The 23,551-nt window shown below is 47.5% G+C and overlaps 1 protein-coding gene, 1 long non-coding RNA gene and 1 pseudogene across 2 annotated transcripts in view; 1 reads left to right on the top strand and 2 right to left on the bottom strand.

The window, feature by feature from the left end:
- Positions 1-5,664, bottom strand: part of MGST2 (microsomal glutathione S-transferase 2) — a 39,840-nt gene extending 34,176 nt beyond the window's left edge. The window contains 2 exon segments of the mRNA XM_024126686.3: positions 699-798; positions 5,552-5,664. Of these exon segments, the coding sequence (XP_023982454.2) occupies positions 699-798; positions 5,552-5,609 (158 nt within the window). The 5' untranslated portion in view covers positions 5,610-5,664.
- On the top strand, positions 1,759-2,180 carry LOC102987156 (ribosomal biogenesis factor-like; annotated as a pseudogene).
- Positions 5,665-5,825: 161 nt separating the features above from the next.
- Positions 5,826-23,551, bottom strand: part of LOC129392235 (uncharacterized) — a 39,112-nt gene continuing 21,386 nt past the window's right edge. The window contains exon 5 of the long non-coding RNA XR_008617766.1: positions 5,826-5,973. This is a non-coding gene — a long non-coding RNA (uncharacterized lncRNA). The remainder of the gene's footprint in view (positions 5,974-23,551) is intronic.

The raw sequence follows: 23,551 nt of genomic DNA, 5'->3' as shown, positions 1-23,551 counted from the left end.
CCGGAGCCTGTGCTCCGCAACGGGAGAGGCCACGACAGTGAGAGGCCCGCATACCGCAAAAAAAAATAAATAAATAAAATAAAATAAAATAAAAGCACTGGGTTTGGGGGATTAAATGTAAAGGGAGTCCTAGCATCTTGCATCAGGCAAATTCATGGTGTTTATAGTAGAACATTTTGTGTGGATCTGAAAAGGCAAGGAGCACAAGATGTTAAAAAAAAAAAAACCAAAAACTATGAATACACATGAAATAGAAAGCTTTCTCATTATTATAGGTTTCTGATTTTAGGAAATGGGTTATTGGCAGAGGATAACACTGACCTACCTCTGTTTTGAAGTGGAGAGGAAGAAGTAAAGATTTCAGATAGAAAACTGATAGCATAACTATTCCAACATGAGGCTACTGAACTCTCAGGGAGCCCCTTCCAGGCTCTTGGACCAAACTGCCACACTTAGAGACATATAGCAGTCCCCCCTAAGATCCCAGCCTTTTCTGTAAATTTATCCTCTGAATCTGTAATATAGGTGGGTAGAAACTCCATGCACTGCCTACTTCAAACCTCAAGGATCATGAGAAGGGTCTTGGCCACGAAGAGTGGTTTATTACAATGGCATATCTTCTCTGCATATCTTCCCCCTAATTAGGAATTGTGTGTATGTGGCAGATCCATACCCTTGAAGGGAAAAGCATTACTCACTGTGCGTGAAATATTCTCTCAAACTCTGGTGACCCAGAGACTGCTGGGGGTGTAACTTTGTATTTTGATCTTGTCTTTCTTACCTGCAAAGCAAAATAACCTGCAAGTAAAGAGGAATGAACATTAATCATGTGGCACATCATTATTCATTAGTAAAATGCAAATTTAAACCACAGTTAGATACACTACATACCTATTAAAATGTGTAAAATTTAAAAGACAGATCATACCAACTAGAAAAAAAAAAAAGACAGACAGACAAGGGAAGGTACGAAATCAACTGGAATTCTCATACACTGCTGGTGGGAATGTAAAATGATACAACTGCTTTGGAAAACCATTTGGAAGGAATTTTTTTAGTTAGACATACACTGGCCATACGATTCAGTCATTCCACAACTAAAATTTTCCCATGAGAAATTAAATATGTCCATAAAAACACCCATCCACAAATGTTTACAACAGCTTTATTTGTAATAGCCAAAAATTAGGAACAACTCCCTGATGGTTAAGATTATATGTCAACTAGGCTATCCACGGTGCCCAGTTGTTTGGTCAAACACCAGTCTAGATGTTGCTGTGAAGGTATTTTTTAGAGGTGATTAACATTTACATCAGTAGACTTTGAGTAAAGCAGATGACCCTCCATATTGTGGGTGGGCCTCACCCAATCCGTTGAAGGCCTTAAGAAAAAAGTCTGAGGTCCCCCAAAGAGGAAGAGATTTTTGCCTCCCTTTGGACCCAAGCCTGCAACATCAATTCTTGTTGGAATTTCCAGTCTTGCAACCCACCCTGCAAATGTCAGACTCACCAGCCCCAACTAATATATGAGCCAGTTTCTTAAAATAGATATGTGAGAGTGTGTATGTGTGTGTGTGTGTGTGTGTGTGTGTGTGTGTGTGTGTGTGTGTATACTATTGGTTCTGTTTCTTTGGAGAACGCCGACTAACACAAATGTCTATCAACAAGTGAGTGGATAAATAATTTGTGCTTTGTCCATACAACAGGATACTATTCAACAGTAAAAAGGAATGAACTATTAATAAATGAAACAACATGGATGAATCTCAGAATAATTACGCAGAATGAGGTGTGTGCAGATGGTGTCACCTGGAACTTGAGCAGCTGCACAAGGGGTATCGGAGGTCTGACAATAGCCAAAGACAAACTAAGAGGGCAGAAGTCCAGGAATGTATTCCACAGAGCCAGCCAAAAAAGCTTTAAGGTTAAAAATAAAGCAAAACCAGTTACCGCTAATCTTAAGATAAACATTGTGAATGATGAAAAAGAAAACTGAGTGAATAAAGCTTTCGTAGATATACAAAAGGAACTTGCACACTTCTCAAAAGGCCTTTCTCTTGAACCTCTGCAGAAACAGCTGGTTCCTCAGCAGTGTCATGAAAACGAACCAGTTAATGTTGATAAAGCTACAAAATTAATGGCTCAGTTGTAATACACTGGTGATGCATCAGATTCCCCCAAAAGACCAATAAATTAAATGTTTTATACAAAAAATTATGCTAAATGAGAGGCAAGACCCCCCAAAAAGTATTACTGTATAAGTTTATTTGTATAAAATTCTCAGAAATGCAAGTGAATCTACAGTGATATAAAGCAGATCAGTAGTTGTCTGGAGATGAGGAGGGACAGGAAGGGGTGGGTCACAAGAAAACCTGGGGATGATGGCTCCCTGCACGACTCAGCTTCCCCATTATGAAATGATTATGACTTTCTTCTTCATCTGCTGCATGGAAAATACATTAGATTATGAAACCCCAATGCCTGGGATCACCTGCCTCTGATCATCAGTTCTGTGACCCTCTTTCACTTTCAGACCCACACTTGTTCCTTTGTCAATAGTTCTCGCCTCCTGTCCTTATCTCCCTCATTTTACCCGGTAATTAACTTCTGGGGTCTATTATTTCCCTTCAGATTATTTCTTCCAGTTTCAGTTTCTCACAGTTTCTCTTCAACACTGTTCTGGTCTCCCTTATTTTAGTACCTTGATATCCATTTCCTACTTGCTAATGTTTTAAAAATAATCTCCTTTTCCACACCAAGTTTGCAGCTTGAGTCTCTCACTGTGTGACAGTATTAGGGGCCATGTGTTTCCTCCTGAAACATGGTACTATCTCCCCTCCAACAAGAAGTCAGTAAATACTGAGCCTGGTTGAGTAAGCCTCTCACAGCTGGCTACTTTCCTTCCCCTTCATTCCCCTCTGCTGCAAATAAAGTGTTGGTCCTGATTTAGAAGCTACAGCTGAACATCTAAGCGTGTAAGCACTTAGGACCGGCCTCTTTCTCGTTCAAACTGTAGGCATATCACTGAAGTCTGGGAGAGTAGATTGAAGATAAGTGTGGGATTAGGCACTGACGGTTTCCAACCCTGGGCTAAGTCTTTTCAAGGCAGCGTAAAGCTGGAGAGGCCAATGGCTCACGTCCTCGGCTGGAGCCAAAGAGGAGGTCTATCTATGGAGGGGAAAAGTGGGACTTGGCCATTCTGGACCCTGCTGTTACCACTGCTTCTAACGTGCTCCACAGCCTCAGAGAACACACCAGGCAAGGCTTCTTGTTTTCATGATAAAATGGGAACGATGAAAGATGTGTGCTCCTAGATTTTTCTATCGGCAATGGTGCCAGAACCTAGAGCTTCAAAATGAAGGTGAATAAGTGAAAGCTTTGCAGGGCTGTCTCTTTTCTGGTTGTTCATTGCACCTGGTCGGCATCTGTCTGGAGCAGCAGCAAATGTGAGGAATGAGCTTCAGTAAATCGAAGACCCCGCCCACCTCCAGCCCCAGGAAGGAGGACTCAGTTGCATCAGCTCCAGTTCCAAGGAGTCTCAGGTGAGGGGCCTCAGAGAGACTGTGGTTATCACCGGGGCAACATCATGAGGGTGGAAAGGCTATTTCACCACGTTTTCTGGAGAGCTTCCATTTTATTTCCCTTCTTATGAGCTGATAAAACCTACTTGAGAATAAGCTCCTTTTGCTCTGCCTGTCTTTCCTCTTCCTTTGCTCTCTCCAGGGGGACACGTGTGCTGGGGAAAGTGAATCAGGACCCCTCATCCTGCCCCCCACTCTCAGCCCAGCCACAGCTGGGCTTCTTCACCGCAAGGCTGCCTCTCAATCCACCAGAAGCTTCTCTCCGTGGGGAAGCAGCCAAGGACTGGAAGTGACTGTGCTGAACACCAGCCCTGGGCCAGGCACCATGGTTGGCACTTCCTACCCAGTGTCCTGTTTAACCCTCTTTGATGAGGACACTGAAGGACAGATTTTCCCGGCCAAGGGCACCCAGCTTGTAAGTGGCTGGACCAGAAGATACAAGTCTGTTTTCAAGCCTTGAGCTGCTTCTACTATAGCTCAGGGAGTCTCACCTCTGTAAACACCAGGCTTTCGCTAAAGCAGCGAATTCTGGTTCTTAATGCCAACTCCCTTCCTCTCTCTCTCTTCCCTATCCATCACCAACCACCATTGGCCCAGTCTCCCCTTCCCAACTCAGCTGCCTGAACTTGACTGCAATTCACACCATCCCTTGCACCCACCAGCAAAGAGAACCTCTCTGCGGGGATGGCAGAGGCTATGCCAGCCTGGGGCATCCGTGGACCTGCCCCTGTGCTCTCTGCAGGGCCAGGACGTGGGCACACACGGGGTGGACAGCGCCTACGTGTAGAGGGTCAACACAAGGCGTTTCAGACCTAAGTGCTGCTTTAGTTGGCTATAAGCATTCTGCTTGACTCCAGAAAAGACGGTAAATCAAACCACAAAATATGTGTTTTAAGGTATAATGTTTTCATAAATTCACAAAACAGACTGGCTAGCAAGTCTGCCATGGAGTGTGCGTGCAGATTCTTTATCTATCCTAAACTGTGGTGCCTCCATGCTTGGGGCCGAGAAGTCTGCTGCTCTGCCCCGTTTCCTGGTACAAGCACACTGGGAAAATAAAGAAATACGTGTTCTTGATAAGTCTTGCTCACCAGGGCTCAGACCCTTTTCCCCATTTTTCATGTTAAGGAAGCATGTGCCTAAGATAATATGAATTGAGAAAAAGTGACCCCAGAGGAGAAGAAGCCTCTATTTAACCAGGCAATCAGGATATTGAATAATCCTAGTGGGAAGGCACTTTAAAATTTAGAATGAATTGCTTAATCTGAAGCTCATATTTTTGCAGGAGATTTTTTTTTTAACCTGATAATCATACCTGCCATACCCAGCTTATTTAAGAAACACACAGTAATTAAAAGATCGGGGTTCAAGAAATCACAGCCATGATTTTGGCCTCCCTCTGCTGCGGCCTCTCCCGTTGCGGAGCACAGGCTTCGGACGCGAAGGCTTCAGCGGCCATGGCTCACGGGCCCAGCCGCTCCGCGGCATGTGGGATCCTCCCGGACCGGGGCGCGAACCCGGTTCCCCCGCATCGGCAGGCGGACGCGCAACCACTGCGCCACCAGGGAAGCCCCACAGCCATGATTTATAAGCAGGTACAATGTTACCTTTGGAACACTCCAGATTAATATTTATAGCCCACTTCCCCCAGGTTACCGCATTTCTAATGCTCACTCCAACTGGGCTGTGGGTTGTAACTACAGATGATGCAGAATCTCTGGGCTCGAAGGCCCACCGCATCCTCACTGGAAGAACTAATCCCTGGAATGTTCCAAATCTCTGCCTGTCCCCAGGGAAGGGGGCACCGATGACCCTCAGCACAGCGTGCTCTGCAAAGCCCACGGGCCACCAGCAAGTGGGGAGAAACCCCAAAACGCTCCCTCCCTCCCACTGCCACACACACACACACACACACACACACACACACAGAGACACACACAGACACACACACACACAGCCCGGGACGCTTACTTTGCTGACAGGCAGAGAGGACGGAGGGAGCATCCAGCAAGATCGAATTCCCGGCCATCTTTCATGTGGAAAGTTCTGGTTCACGGGACCATTCGCAGAAATCGCGGAGAAGATAACAGTCTGCAAAGCCCACGGGCCACCAGCAAGTGGGGAGAAACCCCAAAACGCTCCCTCCCTCCCACTGCCACACACACACACACACACACACACAGAGACACACACAGACACACACACACACAGCCCGGGACGCTTACTTTGCTGACAGGCAGAGAGGACGGAGGGAGCATCCAGCAAGATCGAATTCCCGGCCATCTTTCATGTGGAAAGTTCTGGTTCACGGGACCATTCGCAGAAATCGCGGAGAAGATAACAGAGGCACTTGCGACTTGGCAAGGCTGACCTTCCTTATAAGGCAAACAGAGCTGAGAAAGGAGAGAAAAAACAAAAGGAGGTTCAAGCGGCTGTGTGACCTTTGCTCTGGAACAGGAATCAGAGAGGTAGGCGGGTCCAGGCTGTCAGTCAAAGATCTTCACCTGGATCGGGCACAGCTTCCCCAACGTGCTTCAGATCTGCTCGAGCTCCGACCTGCGGGGTTAGCCCTCCAGCCTCAGCACCTGCTGCTAGCCCATCTCAGCCAATTCGAAAACAATTCCCCTCTCCTTCTCTTCCAAAGTCTGGACTCCTTAGTCCCCTGCCTGGCTCCAAGGCCTTGATGTGACCTTTCCCACCTCCCATGGGAAAAGAGAGGTGATGGAAGATTTGATTTAACCCCACTGAGATTAACATGCTAATTTAAGCCGATTCTAACTTTATTCCCTCGTAAATGGAAGATCTAGGATTTGAACCCATGTCTAGCATATTCCAACAGTGCCCTAAGCCCCCCGCCAGGCTTCCTCCCACTGTCACCCCAACTCTCCCATCATTGTGGTGACCATAAATTTTTTTTAGTTGAGATATGACTGACATATAGCATTGTCTTAGTTTCAGATGTACAACATAATGACTTGATATGTGTATATATTGCAAAATGAACACGACAAAAATAAAAAAGCACCATGATAAGTTTAGGTTAACACCCATCACCTCCCATAATTACAGTTTTTTTTTCTTGTGCTGAGAACTTTTATGATCTACTTTCTTAGCAACTTTCAAGTATACAGTACAAAATTGTTACCTATAGACATCATTCTGTATGTTACAGCCCCCAGGACTTATTTATCTTATAACTGGAAGTTTGTACCACAGATCAAAAAAAAAAAAAAAATACACTAGGTATATGTTCTGAGAAGGAAGAGGCCCCTTGAGGAAAGAAGTAGGCCAGTGTTTTTATATAGTAAACACAGCGCACATGGTCTCCATGCCGGTCCAGGGCCTCTCCATTCCAGGCAACGCCACACACCGCACAGGTAGAGCTGTCCTTCCACAGTTGGTGGCTTCTTCTGCAGAACCTATTCATCACGGCCCCTCCCCCAACACAACTGTTTTGTTCTTTAAAGACTCAGCTTCCCCCCAAACAAAGTCGGGGTCCCTTCATTGTCCCACCCTTCAACTCACTTAGAGGGAGCCCCAGAGCCCACGGGAAAGCTGGTGAGTCTTTCCTGTGGGCCCACACAAGCCCGCTCCTGGGCTCCCAACCCAGACACTTAAGGATGACACACCTTTGGGCAGAAGTTGAACCTCAGTTTGATAAGATGGGCTAATGATGGGTGAAGGGAAGTTTAGATGAGATAGGGCTGCTTTGAGGACTGACTTAGTTAACGGTTATAAAGCACGTAAAACAGCACACGGTTTCTAAAAATGTGTTCTGTGTGCCTGTTAAATAAACACATAAAGTATATAGAAAACTACTTAGCATATTAGGTACCTAATGTTAAAAGATATTTTTTAAAAGGTAAAAGTCATGTCTCTTGTGCGAATATAAAATGAAAACACATCAAAGATTTTATTGAATTCATTAATGAGGGAACCAGTACGACATTTTAGGGAGAATTCAAAGAACCACACATACTTGGTGTTAAAAACAAAATCCAACTGAGTTCATTTTCAAGATCTTTATTCAGTGATTTATGAATCGGGCAGCATCCAGCCTAGCAGATAGAAAGGAGCTCTGAGGAGTTGTACAAAATGAAACACATTTATAGGCAGAAGGGAGCAGGGACAAGGAAGTTACACCTGGCAAAAAGTGAATTTGTTATTGCAAGGTTACTTTCCTTTAGAGAATGGCAGGAGTCTATCAGGCAGTTTACCTAAGGGTTGCTGATCAAGCAATTCCTGATTGACTGGTTTAAGATTCCATTTCTGGAAGAGTCCAAGACTGTAAGTTATGTCTGGTTTGGTGACATGGGGCTTAGCATAAGTGACTCCATTTGGGGCCTGTTGCTTTGTTTTTAACAATAGGGACTCAGAGATTAATTTACAGATAGTTGCAAACCAGGTCTGCTCCCAGTGACCTGTTGGTCTCTTCATGTTGCCTCTGTTCTCATGTGTTCTTGAAACCACTGAAGACTAAGACTCTGTAAGAAGACAGATCCTAGAAGCCCAGGCCAGCACCCAAACGTTCTCGTGTATTTGATTGAATGGTTTTGGCCTTCAGTACACGGCAGGGATTCTACACTGCGAGGCAGCCGCCCTGAAACATATCAACCATCTGCTAAAATAACCTCCCCAAATGACGGGCCTCGAAGGAGAGGTCTGGGCCGGGCCTGTGGGCAGGCAGAGGCTCTCCAAGTAAGAAAGCTGCTCTGAGAAGGAGAAATAGCGGAAAGAAGAGGTGAGCAAAGGAATGGGGCTCCTGGCTGATGGCCATAACCGTTGGGTGTTTAGAGCTGCTGTTTTGAGAATCTTGGGTACATCCATACTAGGGAACTAGTTTTAAAAACACAACTCCCTGGGAATTCACTGGCGGACCAGTGGTTAGGATTCTGTGCTTCCACTGCAGGGGGCACGGGTTCAATCCCTGGTCGGGGAACTAAGATCCCACATGCCGTGTGGCACAGCAAAAAAATTAAAATTAAAAAAAAAAAGAACAACCCCCCCACATACACACACACACAACTCCAGAGTGACCTTTGGTTCCCACTGAATTGCTTTCTTCCCACTTTCTGGACAAATCCTGAGTTTCCCTACTGACTTCTCTCAGCCAATCCCAGTCAGACAGTCCCCCAACCTAAGAGATGGTTGATACAACAAAAAGTGCCTCAAGTGCTTTGGACAAATCCTGAGTTTCCCTACTGACTTCTCTCAGCCAATCCCAGTCAGTCCCCCAACCTTAGAGATGGCTGATACAACAAAAAGTGCCTCATGTACTTTGAAACCCTGTGCATTCACGTGTAACCTGCTTTAATAGAACTTGAAAGTTGGTGTAATTTCTGCCTCTAGGAAGATATGAAACAGTGGAACTTTGGATAACAAAATGTTCATCACCTTCTGTGGTGATAAAACTTCCAGATGACTCCACAGTTGAAACACTGCCATAGCATTTAACAAACTAACAAAAATCTGAGCTTCTCTCTCTATCTCCCCTGGATGGGTAGCAGGTGAAAAGCATTTTCCCTGAAGGTAATACAGATAGATCCTTCCAGTATGGGTCCTAGTCCTTATATTTTAGTAAGAAAAGAAAAACGAGAGGAGAAACAACATCGGTAATTATAGTAAAATGTTTTTGAAAGGTTTATATTCCCTATATAAACTCAAAATAACTAAAAGAGTTTATGAGAGTTTAGCTTATTAGTTAATCAGCGTTTGTTACCAAAATTATACCCTGGATAAGGCAAACCAGAGAAAAGTTTGGTAATATAAAAACAACCCCGAACCATGTGAAAGAACTGTTGTTGTGAAATGTAAACTCTAAATGTAACTATTTCTGAATAATTTTGCTGATAGATAAAAGATATATATATATAACTATAGACATGTTCTCTCAGACCAATTGCATTCCCCCAATTATTCCCTGACTTCACCCTCCGTGTTCTATCCCTGTCCCTCCAAAAAAACAACAGCTTGTTGTCCTGGTTTCCACTGGCACTACGGCAAGCCATCTCTGGTGCCAACAGGCCTGGCCGCAGAGAGACAGAAAACATACCGCCTGCCCAAGGATGCCCAGAAACCGTCAGTGATCACAATTATCAAGGACCATAATACTCCTGATTGAAAACTAGCCCAGAAAAGGGTTTCCACGTGCCTAGTGTTTATTTCATTCTCTTGCTGGAAGTCCTGACCGATTGAAAACACCTTAACAACGCAGCAATTGTTTAAACAAAGCTCAGATTAACCAAACTTGAGAAATTATGCCCCAGCCTACATGCTGTAAAAATTCAGGGAATTGCAGCGGTCCTGCAGAACATTTTTCTCCCCCTTCAGAAGCTGGAGCACTTTGCTCTGTGACCCTGGGAGTGGAAATGAAGCTACAGAGTACTAAGGCATTTCCTACATCGGGGAGCCCTTTGCCCTGGGATGGGCAAGGCACAGGGCAGAGGATTACAGGAGGTTACACCAAGCCTCAGGCAGAAACGAACAGTCATCCAACACCAGGAATGTCCCATCCAGGCTCAAAGGCAGAGACAAAAGGGGAGCAGAAAGGAGAGGAAACTAAAGATCAGTCCCCAGGGCAGTGTAGTGAGAAGAGCACAAGCTTTGAGCTAGTGATCTAGGCTCACGTCCCTGTATGGTGCTGGCGAGTCGCTAAACATCCCCTGACCTGTTTTCTCAAAGGGAAATAATAGGACCAACCACACAGGGTCCCTCTGATGACAATGAAATAACACGGGGGAAGCAAACAGCACAGAACGTGGCACGTGGCAGGGTGTCCACGAGGTCTCTCTGCCGCCCCCTCCGTGCCCTCAGGCCTGGTGGACGCGGAAGAGACAAGATCTATTTGTCAGGAAGGGCGCGGTACAAGGCAGCGATGATCACGGGATGCTGTTTTAATTTCCCAGAAGAATGGAAACACAGCACTTGAATTGCTTCCGAATGGCTTTTGACAGTAATAGGTCTGAACCTGAGTTGTCTTAAGTGTACATAAGGCTTGGGAGAGAATAAAGTAGAGCAGAATCTAGAGACCCGGGAGGGGAATTAGAAATTCTCGTTGACAAGCCCCAGCACACGCAGCCGCCCCCCGCCCCCACACACACACATACATAAACACACTCATGTACAGATTCACACACATTCCTACACACTCACATTCTCATAAATACGCACACTCACATACACATATATTCACACACTCATACACACACACACACACACACACACACACACACACACACACACACATTCTACCCTCATGTCTCCAAAGGGGATTTGTAAACTGAATGTTTGGACCGCAAGGTACATATTCTCACAAAAATAACATTATAAATGGTGGCCATGTTCTCAGGTGGCTTCACGGTAAAGAAAATTGTAACCCGCACTTGAGGTAACATGCTGCATATTGGCAGTTGAACAACAACGGGAGGAACTAACACTTCATTTGCCTCTTCCGTTTAATCATTAGTAAATTTCTTTAACCCGAATAGTATTTGAAATGAAGCACTTTTAAAAGAGGGCAGTTGGCAAAAACTCTCTGCCCACCCCCACCATGGAGAGAAGCCAGGCACCCTGTGGGCCATGCTCAGAGCTGGATTCACATATACTTGCTGGGACCACAGCAGCAAGAGGCAGGAGGACGCTGGGCCCACAGGGCTGAGACACCCCGACGGGCCTCAGTCTGACGGGGGCTCGGATGTCCACCACCCCAGCTCTTAATTCCACTCAACAGAAGGGAAGTTTCGAGCACTGTGCCAGGCCCCATGCAGAAATGTCTCAACTAATCTGCCTAATCAACAATGAAGCACGTGTTTTAGTCCCATTGTTCAGACGGAGAAACGGAGGCTCAGGGGTTAGTGACTGGCCCAAGGTCAGTACAGCCCAGCCCTGCTGCTCCCAAAGCCTTTGTGCTTAACTTTGGCTGTACACTGGAATCACCTGGGGGTCATTAAAAATACTGGCGCTGGGGCTTCCCTGGTGGCGCGGTGGTTGAGAATCTGCCTGCCAATGCAGGGGACGCGGGTTCGAGCCCTGGTCTGGGAAGGTCCCACATGCCGCGGAGCAACTAGGCCCGTGAGCCACAACTACTGAGCCTGCGCGTCTGGAGCCTGTGCTCCGCAACGGGAGAGGCCGCGACAGTGAGAGGCCCGCGCACCGCGATGAAGAGTGGCCCCCGCTCGCCGCAACTGCAGAAAGCCCTCGCACAGAAACGAAGACCCAGCACAGCCAAAAATAAAGAAATAAAGAAGCTTTCATTAAAAAAAACTAAAAAATAATACTGGCGCTTAGCTTTCCCCACCAAAAGCAATTCTGATTTAATTGATCTCAGGTTCGACCCAGGCACCTGAACTTTTCAAAAACTCCCCAGATGATTCTAGTGAACAGCCAAGGTAGAGAACCACCTTCCTAACCAATGTTTCTCAGTGTGGTCCTCACCACATGCCACCATCACCTGAGGTGATATAAACACGCAGATTTCTAGGCCTCATTCAGGATCCGTTTTTGAACATCAGTTTCACGTTGGTTAAGCATCCACAGGTTCACATAACTCACACAACACTGCTCTAAAGTTGTAAATTATTCTCAGTTTACAGGTAAGGACACTGAGACTCAGAGAGCTTGGGGAAGCTGGTCTAGTCACTCCATCTCGCTGCTTCCCAAAGAGGAACGATCACACACCATCTTGGGGCGCGGTTGGGGGAATGAACCAGCTGGTGGAAGCCAAAGTGGGTGTCCTTGGAGCCCGGGAAGGAAGAGGAACGGGTATGGAAGGTTCTGCAGTGGCAGGAGGGAAGAGGTGAGGGTGGAGGAACGGGATCCTGGGGGCCTCAGGGTGCAGCCCTGGAGAAACGGAGGGAGATTTCCACGGCAGGACTTTGCGGGGGGTGCCTGGGTGGAGGAAGGAGGAAAAGACAGACACAGGAGAGAAATCGAGGCTGAGGTGGGGGAGAAGGGGTGCTCCGAGTTGTTAGTAGAGAGCAGTCTGGCTGGAGCCACAGCCTCAGCTAATTCCTCATCAGGTCCACCAGTACTTGCCCGCTAACTGGTTTTGATGTCCATCGAGACTTGGCAGTTCTCACTTTAGAATCACCAAAGGCGCTTTTGAAATAGACACGAATTTAACTGAGAAATCTCTTGGATTTTGTGACATCAGCACGGCCAGCTACTGCCTCCGAAAACTTACTGAGATTTCTACACACGAAAGGAAGAGAGCTCGCCTCCTCTGAACTAAAACACGACGTTTCTCTTTGGCTTGTCCTTAAGGTGTAAATGTCAGTTTGTCTCTCGTGCGTTGCCCGGTTCCTTCACTAGGCATCCTATCCTATGTAGGCGGGACAGAAATCTAGCATGCAGAGGGTGCAGTGTGACTGGGCTACTTCAGAAAAAGGGGGGACTGTGGCTTCCCCTCCTGTCTCTCCGGGGCCTGTTAAAGCAAAGGAAAGGGCAGCTATTCCCCCTCTGGATGAGAAAACACAAAAGGTCGCAGATTAAGAGCAAACAGTTAAAAGCAGCTCGGCCTTTGAAATGTGGCACTAAATCCGCCACAGGGCTGACACGCCAAACCATGGTAATCGCCTCCCAGCCCAGCCTGTGCCAACATGACTCACAAGACACCCATCTATCAGATCGAAGGCCCAGTCAGGTCCTGCAGAAGAAGAAATATAACAGGATAAATTAGGAGCTTGGGATTAACAGACACACACTACTATATATAAAATAGATAAATGACAAGGACCTACTGTATAGCACAGGGAACTATATTCAATACCTTGTAATAACCTATAATGGAAAAGAATCTGAAAAAGAATATATATATATATACACACACACATACCTACATACATATATGTAGTATACATATTTCTGGGTAACTGGCCACGTCCAATTCACAAGTCTGTCCCCGAGTTAATATCCCTAAAGCCTGAGTCTATCATTGTTTAGGAGTGATAGGTGAGGGGTATGCTTGTATTTTGTAGATAATCCAGGTCTTGTGTTTTGTCTGTATTCACCAGCCATCCCCATGCAGTCAGATGAGCCACAAGCATGGGGTTGCTACTTTTAAACTGGAAAGGAGAGACTCTGAGGTTAACAGGATATTATCACTATAATGGAAGAGAAAGACATCTCTCAGGCTCGTCAGCTGCCACAGGGTCCCACATGCTAGTGGATCAGCCCCAAACAGGAAAACCCTAGCGTGACACGAACCTAGGCATGAAGGCCTATGACTGCTTTGTTCTGCTACCTTAGCAAGAGGATAAGGAATTTCAAAGATTGGATGCCTGGTTTTTCACTTTCCTTTTCTCTTCCTTTCTTTCTTCTTATTTATCCCTCCTGCCTTCCTTAGATTGTGTCTGGTTCTCGCCTTTGTTTCTGGGACTTCGTTAGCAAAGCATCCTCGGGATTTCGGTCTCTGGCAGTTTCTGGGACCAGAATTTTAGACAAAACAGCTTCCTCCGCCCTCTGCGTCTCCCACCTCCATGAGCCGATTTCCCATCCTCTTCTCAGAGGACCCATCGGCTTATCATCTCTTTTCATCCCTGATTTGCATTCGGAGGATTCTGAGCAGCCACACGTTCAGAGCTGGGAGTTGTAGCTGAAACTTTGTCCTTTCCATCGAGAGAGGTTATATTTCGTCACACCACTAGGGGGAGTAAATCCCAGGGTTACCAGAAATCAGGGATTCGGCAACCTTGGGGGGAAGCTGGAGCGTCACCATGGGCCAGCCTCCCGGCTCAGTTAAACTTCCTCCTCCAGCTCTCCTGATGCCCTGAGAATGCACATCAGCAAAACTGGAACAAGTCCGTTCACAGAAACTGTTTGCCAGAATCATTTCTAAAGGATGCCCTAAAAAATGTCAGGTTTTCATAAATCGACATAGTGACACTTTCCAGCAAGAGCTTGTGATAGGAACAAAACCCACTGGTGCTTAAATGTAAAATGACCAGAACTTAACCCTTAGTCCTGACTCACTCAAAACCAGACACAAGCCAAACACAGACTCTGCCCTAAAGGCTTCCATTCCATCGAGAAACGGTCCAAAACAGGACGCAACACGTCACACTTGGCGTCCCTGCGGGAGGTAGTCAGGAGTGAGAGGTGAGGAAAGACAAAAGAAGTCCCATTTGGTGGACAAGAAGCCAAGAGAGGAGATTCCAGCTTTTGGTAACTAATTTGAGGAATCAAATACCACATCTTGGACTTTGCTCCTTCAATGTACCTCTGGCTTCTAGAATAGTTTAGTAAAATTTAAAAGTACTCTGCAAAGCACTTTACATAAATTCTTTGTAGAGGAGCAGGTCAAAGAGCTGAGCAGAGTCTGGAAAGATTCTCAGGATCAGGCAGAGAGTTTGGCTGATAAAACATCAGAGAATGGGGCTTTCACCCACACATGCAGTGAGAGTCCCGCTTCATAGTGACAGAGGAAAATCTAAATCCAGGAAAGGGAGGAATGTGAAGATTCTCAAGAATACACGTAAGTAGTATTTGTCCGTTCATTCATTCCTTCATTCCCCAACGAGCTGAGCCCCTACCACTCGCCAAGCTCTGGGCTAAGTACTGGGATACAGGGCCGAGCAAGATGACAGCATCACGCTCCGGTGGAGTTTACAGAGGCTTGAGGACAAGCGTTCACAGGGCTTCCCAAGGCTAATTAATTCACCATCGCTGTGATGAACGCTGTAAGTGCGTAGTCGCTGATGCCATGGGAGCATGCCTCGGGGGGCTAACCTAGTCTGGGAGGCCAGAGGAGCCTTCACAAAAGTGACGTTTTAGCTGAGGACTGATAATAAAGTGTGAGCCAGATGAGTGCTGTGCAGGTGTGTGTGTCGAGGATGGACAGGCAGGAGAAAAGGGAATGTTCCAGGCTGAGGAACAGCAGTAAAAAGGCCTGAATAGGGAAAGGCCCTGGCATGGTTCAGAGGATGCCGAGAGAAGTCTAGCCTTGGCTGTTACATAAAGACCTGGGAGAGGGTGGCATCTGGTGAGCCAGGGCCAGTCCACGCAGGGCGACGTCAGGAATGCTTACTTGAGACCAGAGCTTCTCGACCGAGATGATTTTGCCTCCCTCCCCTCTCCGGGGACATTTTTACTTGTCACAACTGGGAGTAGGCTGCTACTGGCATCTGGTGAGTAGAGACCAGGGATGCTACTAAACATCCTACATGGCACAGGGCAGCCCCACAGCAAAGAATTCCCCCACTCAAGATGCCAACGATGGTGCAGAGGAAAAGCCCTCGTTTAGAATCAGGGTCAGGAGCCACGCAGGGGTTTTAGGCTGGGAGGCTTGGCGATGAGACTCGTTTCAAAAAGATCAGTCTGGCTTCAGTGTGGACTGATGGGGGAGAACTATTAGTGTAGATCTAAAGCGATCTGTTGGGAAGATCTGTTGTGGTCTGGGCGAGAGAAGATGTGGCCCAGCCTTGGGGAATGTCGGTGTGAGTGGAGAAAAGTGAAAGGATAAGAAAGATACTTAAAAGAATAAATCAGTGGGACTGGGTGACAGATTGGTTGTGGTGCGTCTCTTAGCCCAGGCTCTTGAAAGCAACAAAGCCCGAGGCAAGGCCTAAATGCGGACGCTTTACTTGGACGGCTCGGTACCAGGGCAGCCAGAGTGAGGGAAAGGGAAATAAGGCAGAATGAACCGGAAGCAGTGCGTTTCCACCCAGACCACTGCTTCGGATGAGCTGTGATGAGACACAGCTAGTCACTGAACAGGCACCCAGCCAGTCAGCCAGGATACCTTTGGATGGGGTGCTGGAGTAACTGCACCTTAGAACAGTCCACTGGGGAGAGGAAGGAGAATATAGCTTCTATCTCCCATCTCTCACTGGTCAAAGTTTCCCCCGTGGCAGTTTTCAAACATATCTTCAAATTCTCCCATTAACACACATCTGCAAATCTCTCCCATCATGAGGTGGGAACTGTGTCCTCTATCGTGAATCTGGACTGGCCTGAATTACTCACTCCTATGCAGGAGAACACAGCAGAAGTGATGCTGTAGGACTTCCAAGGCTAGGTCATAACGAGCCATGCGGGTTCTGCCTTGCTCACTGGAGCACCTGTGCTTGGAGTCCTTGGCTGTCCTGTAAGGAGGTGACGACCCTAAAGCCACTGTGCTGGGGTGAAGCCCAGGCCACACAGAGAGCCCAGGTGGAGGGGCTCTGCTTCATAGCTCCCACCACAGACCCTGTCAACAGCCAGCAGGCACTGCCGGCCCTGGGAGTGAAGATACTTCCAGATGATTCTACCGCATGGGCATAGGGTCACTCACAGCCGTGAGTCCCCCAGCTCCGGCTTCAGACATCCAGGAGCAGAGACAGGCCAGTCCTACTGTGCCCTACTGACCCACATAATCCACGAGCCTAATTAAATGGCTGTTTTAAGCCCCTGAACTCTGGGGTAATTTGTCACCCCCAAAGTCACCGGAACACCCTTGTTACAGGTTAAGGACCCAGCCTCCTCCTTTGCATCATTTGGCCTGACATCACCCCAAACCCTGCCATGTGGCGCTTCAGCCAGGAGCCAGGGACACCAGCAGTATGGCTGGGGGTCCTCAGCTGGCAGATTACAGATACCCCACAGGGAGTCAGCCAACCACAGTGGAGCCTAGGTAGAGCGTGTGGCAGAGGCTTCAGGAGAGACATAAGGTCAAGGCATCAGGCGCGGTGTGCTAATACGTCTGATACAGGGGTGAGGCAGCGGGAAGGCAGGAGTTAAAGGAGTCTCACATTTCTGGTTTCTGACTTGAGCAACCAGGTAGATTAACGATTTTAATTGAAATCATTAGTGCCCTTTACTGAGAGAGGAACTGGATAAAAGGAGGGGGCTCAGTTCGAGGTACCTGTGTGTGCATTGGTTATGGCAAGAACTAGGAGCCCAGAACACCAAAGACGCTCAAAGTCATTGATCTTAAGACTCCAGGGCCCCAAGAGGGCTTAAGAGCCTGTCCCTGAATCTTCTTTCATGTGCGATGAATATTTTCCAGGTCTCTGGTTGGGACCCTTGTCCGGCTGAATTATGTATTTCAAGGCTAGTGTGTTAGAGAAGGCAAAGGGATCCTCCAGGAAAGAACACGGCATCTGCAAGAGCTGCCATATATAAACACGTGCCCTATATCCCAGGGTTGGCAGGAGAGATACCATCAGGTTTACTTATTATTATTTTTTTTAATGTGTGGGGAAAATATTTTATTTACCTTTAATATGTTGGAATCCTTTCTCAGCATGCAGCACTCCTCTTTCTCCCCCCTCTAGCTTTTTAACCCAAATTGCAAACGTTCTGTATATGCAAGATGTTAGCCTGTTCTGCACTGCATGTTTAGATAACTGGCGCTTTTGACTGATGTTCTTGTCAATGTTGCTTTAGTTCATGGATTTATAATATCCCTAGGCCTGGAGGAGATCTCAAAAAGAAATAATGCAAAACAATCACCAGTGCCTGGATGCCTGAGGTGATGGGAGCCTGCCGCCTCCTGTCCCCTACCACAGGTAGGCAGGATCCTCTTCTGAAACAAGAAGCCGAGGTCAGGTCTAAGGACAGGTCTGAGCTGCTCTGATTCCTGTGACGGCAGAGCCTAGGGGTCTCCCAGTCCCAGCGGGGACTCCCGGGACCCACTCCCTGCTGCCCTCCCAACACACAGTTTCAGGTTCTTCCAGACCCCGTTCCCTCAACCCCTCCGCTAAAATTAAAAAGGCCGTGTCTGCAGCAGTAATAACTTTTGATTATTTACAAAATCGTGTCGGGGCGGGGAGAGGGGGGCAGAACACAAGGAGGAATGAAGAAAAGGAGGGGTAAAGCATTCCCTGAGGCACCACTTTCCTGTTCTGGGGGGCTTTATCACAAAGAATCCTTACAAAATCCCGTTGGGATTAGTCACCTATATTTTTTTCATGAAGAAACTGAGGCACAAAGAGATTCACTAACATGCCCAAGATTGTGCAGCTAATAAGATTCAAAGCCAGAGTCCATTTTTCACTCCAGTCCAGTGCTCTTTGCATCATCCCTTTCTTCCCTAGAGTCTTTGTATCCACCCCTCTATTACTCTTTTTTTTTTTTTAACATCTTTACTGGAGTATAATTGCTTTACCACGGTGTGTTAGTTTCTGCTTTATTACAAAGTGAATCAGCGATACGTATACATATGTCCCCATATCCCCTCCCTCTTGCATCTCCCTCCCTCCCACCCTATCCCACCCCTCCAGGCGGCCGCAAAGCACCGAGCTGATCTCCCTGCGCCCCGAGGCTGCTTCCCACCCCTCTATTACTCTTAAAGAACAGAAGGCATTTCTTTGGTTGTGGGGAGACCGGGCTGTGGGCACGAGAACCACTGTACCTCTCCCTGCGCGCCACCAGATGGCGCCGTGAGAGGCTAAAGTCCTGCCGCTTTTTACCGGCGCCCTTGGCGAGACAGGCAAGCGTGGGGTGGAACAGCTGCAGGGAGAGTGTCAAAACAGAGTTCTATTTAGGAAAGCGGAGCCTTCTGCCCGGCCCTGTTTCCCACCGGGATCCTTGGTTGGCTCTCCACAGACTATAAATGAATTTGCTTTTTTCTTCCTTCCCCATCCTACTGCTAACCCACATCTCGATTCTATTTTCTCTCCAACTCTGACACCAGGGCACACCCACATCAGGGAATAGTGTGTCCTGAAGAGAGAGGGCAGCAGGCAGGCTGGGTGGTGCAGAGTCGGGGCCTGCAGCCGGTCCCCAGAGCGACTGGTGGGCCATTTCCCACACAGACCCTTCCCACCCGTGGACCATCACAGCCTTCCCACGACACCCCCGCCCCCGCCCCCCAAATCTAAAGGACCTGTCTTAGTCTGCTTGGCTGCCATAACAAAGTATCACAGCTCTGGGGGCTGGAAGGGCCAAGGCCAAGGTGAGGACAGTTTGTTTCCTTCTGAGGCCTCTCTCTGTGGCTTGCTGTGTCCTCACCCCCTCATTCTACTTTTGTAACCACAAGTTTGCTTTCTGTCTGTGAGTCTGTATCCGTTTTGTATATAGATTCGTTTGCATTGTTTTTTTGGATTCTGCGTAAGTGATATCATATACTATTTGCCCTTCTCTGACTGACTAACTTCACTAAGTGTGATGATCTCTAGGTCCATCCGCGTTGCTGCAAGTGGCATTATTTCATTCCTTTCTGGGGCTGAGTAATATTCCATTATATATATCTATACCACATCTTCTTTACCCACTCCTCTGCTGACGGATATTTAGGCTGCTTCCATGTCTTGGCTATTGTACATAGGGTTGCTGTGAACATTGGGGTGCATGTGTCTTTTCAAATTAGAGTTTTAAATCTTTTCTTTTCTTAGTTTTCTAAGGAACCTCCACGCTGTTTGCCACAGTCAGCCTCACTTTATTTTAACTGCCTCTTTAAAGGTCCTATCCCCAAATACAGTCACGTTCTGAGGTACCGGGGGTTCGGGCTTCAATAATATGACTTTGTGAGGGGATACAATTCAGTCCATAACAGGAGCCACTCGCTAACGTTTAAACGTCCTGAGGAGAGGGCAGAATTCTGTGCTTAACTGTAGCCCCGGGAGGTCACAGGAAGAGTCAGGTCACGGCGTGCTCGTGACATTCACCTCACGAACTTCATCAAGTGTGTGATGTTAAGGATAAACACAGCTGAAATAATCCAAGTAATGGCAAGACGGCCCATCGTGGGGCTCACATGGTAACCCTGATGGATCTGGTCTGGGGCCTCTAACCGATGAACTAACTAGAACACCAGCAAGTGTCTACCTCCCTTTGAAAAGCAGTTTCCCCTCATCTCTCTCTTTTGAACACCCCCAAATGCAGCACGCTCCCGGAGCCCACAGAACTCCCTCCTTCCCTGGGGTCTGTCTACCTGGGAGACAGCTCTTGGATGGCAACCTGGATCTACCCGACGCACCCTGGGCGGCCGCAGGGGTGGCACGGTCGTCCCCAGGTCGAAAGACTAGGCCAGAGGGTCTGCTGAATCTGGGAATGCTCCCAAGCCAGGCTGCGTGGAGCTTCATTTAGAAGAAACTCAGAGAGAAGTAAGAAATCCCAAAGAGGCCGTCTCTTCCCCAAGGGAGAATTGTGGGGGAAAGACAAGAGAAATGCCTAATCAGGAAATAAAGCAGGCAGCTCCCCTCTGACAGCGGCCAACTTGGCCAGAGGCTGAGGGCTGCGTTGCCCTCAGCTGGAGAATGATTGTGTGGTCGCTTGACAACTATGGATCTCCAGCACCTTCTTGCTCTCAGACTGCTCTTCTGTCCCCTCAGAGGGAAAACTAACACCAGTTTGATAACCTAAGTAATTCTCAACCCAGCCCCTACTCAGCCCTCTAAAGGGTTGCTTGCCTTCTTCAAGACCTCAGATTTCTGCACTCACGTGTTAAATCATGGCGCAGTAGAGTGATATGCTGCTGGAGCCACAAGTGCGTAGATGCAATAGTTGTGAGTCCGGCCGCGTGTGGTCTGGGCAGATGTATCTCGGGCAGGGAAGGCAAATCTGTATCCAGGATAAGCGTCTACTTTAGGGGGAACAAACTATTGCAGGGGACTGATCCACGTGGGCTGTATCGTCTCATCTTGGCTCTCTCTGAACACTCCTACCGTGGTCACCTGTCACCCCGTGACTTTGGTCCCGGGCCCTGGTGATGCTGTCTCCATCTTCGTCTCCAGCCTAAGGCTGGTAGAGCGCCACGCTACTGCTAATCTTCGGGTTGCCTCTCCCGCGACCTGGACTTCTCAGTCTGACCATCACTTACAGAACCAAGTCCCTGTATCAGATTCCCACTCTTTTAAACACTTAGTTTCTTTTTGCCTGGTTGGACCCAGACTGATAACAGCCCACTTGAAGTTTGAGTTCATAAAGTTAAAGAGAGACCCATCAGCAGAGCATGTGATTGTTCGCAGTAGCCTTCAGCTTTCTTCAGGCGTAGACAGAGAATAGGCAGAGAGCTGGATCTAAGGAGCCCTGGAGTCTTGCCAAGAAAAAACCAATGGAAGGAAGAGCTGAAGATGATTTTAAGAATGACCCAAAGACTCCCGGCTGGGTTAAGAGATAAGTGAGGTTATGAAAGGGTGAATAGCAATGCAAAGATGGGAAAGCCAATGGGTTAAAAATCCATGTGTGCTCGATGGTTTTGTTTTTCTTTTTTTTTTTTGCGGTACGCGGGCCTCTCACTGTCGTGGCCTCTCCCGCTGCGGAGCACAGGCTCCGGGCGCGCAGGCTCAGCGGCCATGGCTCACGGGCCCAGCCGCTCCGCGGCACGTGGGATCTTCCCGGACCGGGACACGAACCCGCGTCCCCTGCATCGGCAGGCGGACTCTCAACCACTGCGCCACCAGGGCGATTTTTTGAGCAGAGGGGCTACAGGGCGTGAGCCGAAAGGGTATGCAAGGGTAATCAGGGATTAGGTTGCTTGAAATCAAACTTCTGGAAGAGATGCAGCAATTGATAAGACCATGAGAGTGAGTGGCTGAGACAGGCTGGAGGACAAGATCAATGGAAATGAGGAGATGAGGGATTACTGTTGAGTGGATTATCTGCGTGGATATTGAAGACCCACCCTAAGACGTCTAAAGGATCTGGGTCTCTCCTCTCTTGCTTAAGCCTTGGAGAGCGGGGCTCCAGCTTGTTCTCTCCTCTTCTCTCTCAGCTGTCCTGTTCCTCACCATGACCCTCGATGGTGGCCACGGTTACTCTCGTTCCCCAAGCCCCACTAGCACGAAGTTGCTATGTGTAACAGACATTTACTAACTATTCGCAGATAAAGGAGACATAGCAGAGCATAAGGCTAGAAATAACTTAAAACTGAACATAACCTATGAAGTCTTAGAGTCCTTAATAGGAATTTCTCAAGGACCAGTTTTCCCCTTGGGTCCTGACTCTGCCAGTTTTGTTCAGGTCACCTCTCTCTACAGAGACCCTTCTCTACCTTGCTTCCTCTTTGGGACATCTGGTCCCCCAACCTCCCTTTATTGCAATCTTCCGGGATAATGCTCTTAAATTCACATACAGGGAACACACATTCAGTGGTGCAGTCCTTTCACAACCCTTGCCACCACGGGGGTCCCACCTTTTATTTACGAAAGGTCTGTCAAGGTATTTTCCTAAAGAAAAGAGCCATCAACCTCTAAGAGGAATTCTGCCCCTTCGCCAAAATACAAAGTTGCAACAGGCATGGCATTATTCTAATAAAGCACATTTTTCACTTTCCTGTTATTACCCAAGTTAAAATGACATCATGCAAACCATAGTGTTTAAAATCTGAGAAGCACTTTTCTAATTCAAATATAAGAGGAGAGAAATTGTATGTACAATCGTACAACCCAGTCTAATAAGGAGATGATCCAAGAACCAAAGATACATGTGTCTGCAAGGCCCCAGGGATGCAGACTTGGGGAAAGTGGGTTGTGACTAAATGCAGTGCTCAGCTGAATGCATGCTTAAATTAATGAATGAAATGTGCATAGTTGTATATGACACCATGACTTATAATTACAAATATATGTTTGGTCTTCTGGCATAGAGCTCCTAAAACCCTTGGAATTTCCTAAGTGATAAGAGAATGGGAGCATCTTTTTTTAATAATATTTAGTCTTTGGCCTTGGTTCCTGAAATAGCTCCAGAGCCATTGGAGCTATTGGTGACCTATTGGAGGTTGGTGACCTTCTGGGTTGGTGAACATATGGCGGTGCAGGGAGAGTTCCATGCCCCTTCCTATATACTTTGCCCTATGCATCTTTTCCATCTGGCTGCTCCTGACATACCTTTTTATAATAAACTGGTAACCTAGTAAGTAAACTGTTTTCCTGAGTTCTGTGAGCTGCTCTAGCAAATTAATGGAACTGGAGGAGGAGATCGTGGGAACCTCCGACCTACAGCACAGGTGACAATCAAAAGCACAGGTGACAATCTGGACTTGCGATTGGCATCTGGGGATGGGGACAGTCTTGTGGGACTGAGCCCTTACCTGTGGAATCTTATGCCAGCTCT

The sequence above is a fragment of the Physeter macrocephalus genome, chromosome 7 (genome assembly GCF_002837175.3).
Source record: "Physeter macrocephalus isolate SW-GA chromosome 7, ASM283717v5, whole genome shotgun sequence".
Lineage (NCBI taxonomy): Eukaryota > Metazoa > Chordata > Mammalia > Artiodactyla > Physeteridae > Physeter > Physeter macrocephalus.
This window is presented reverse-complemented; position numbering and strand designations above follow the sequence as displayed.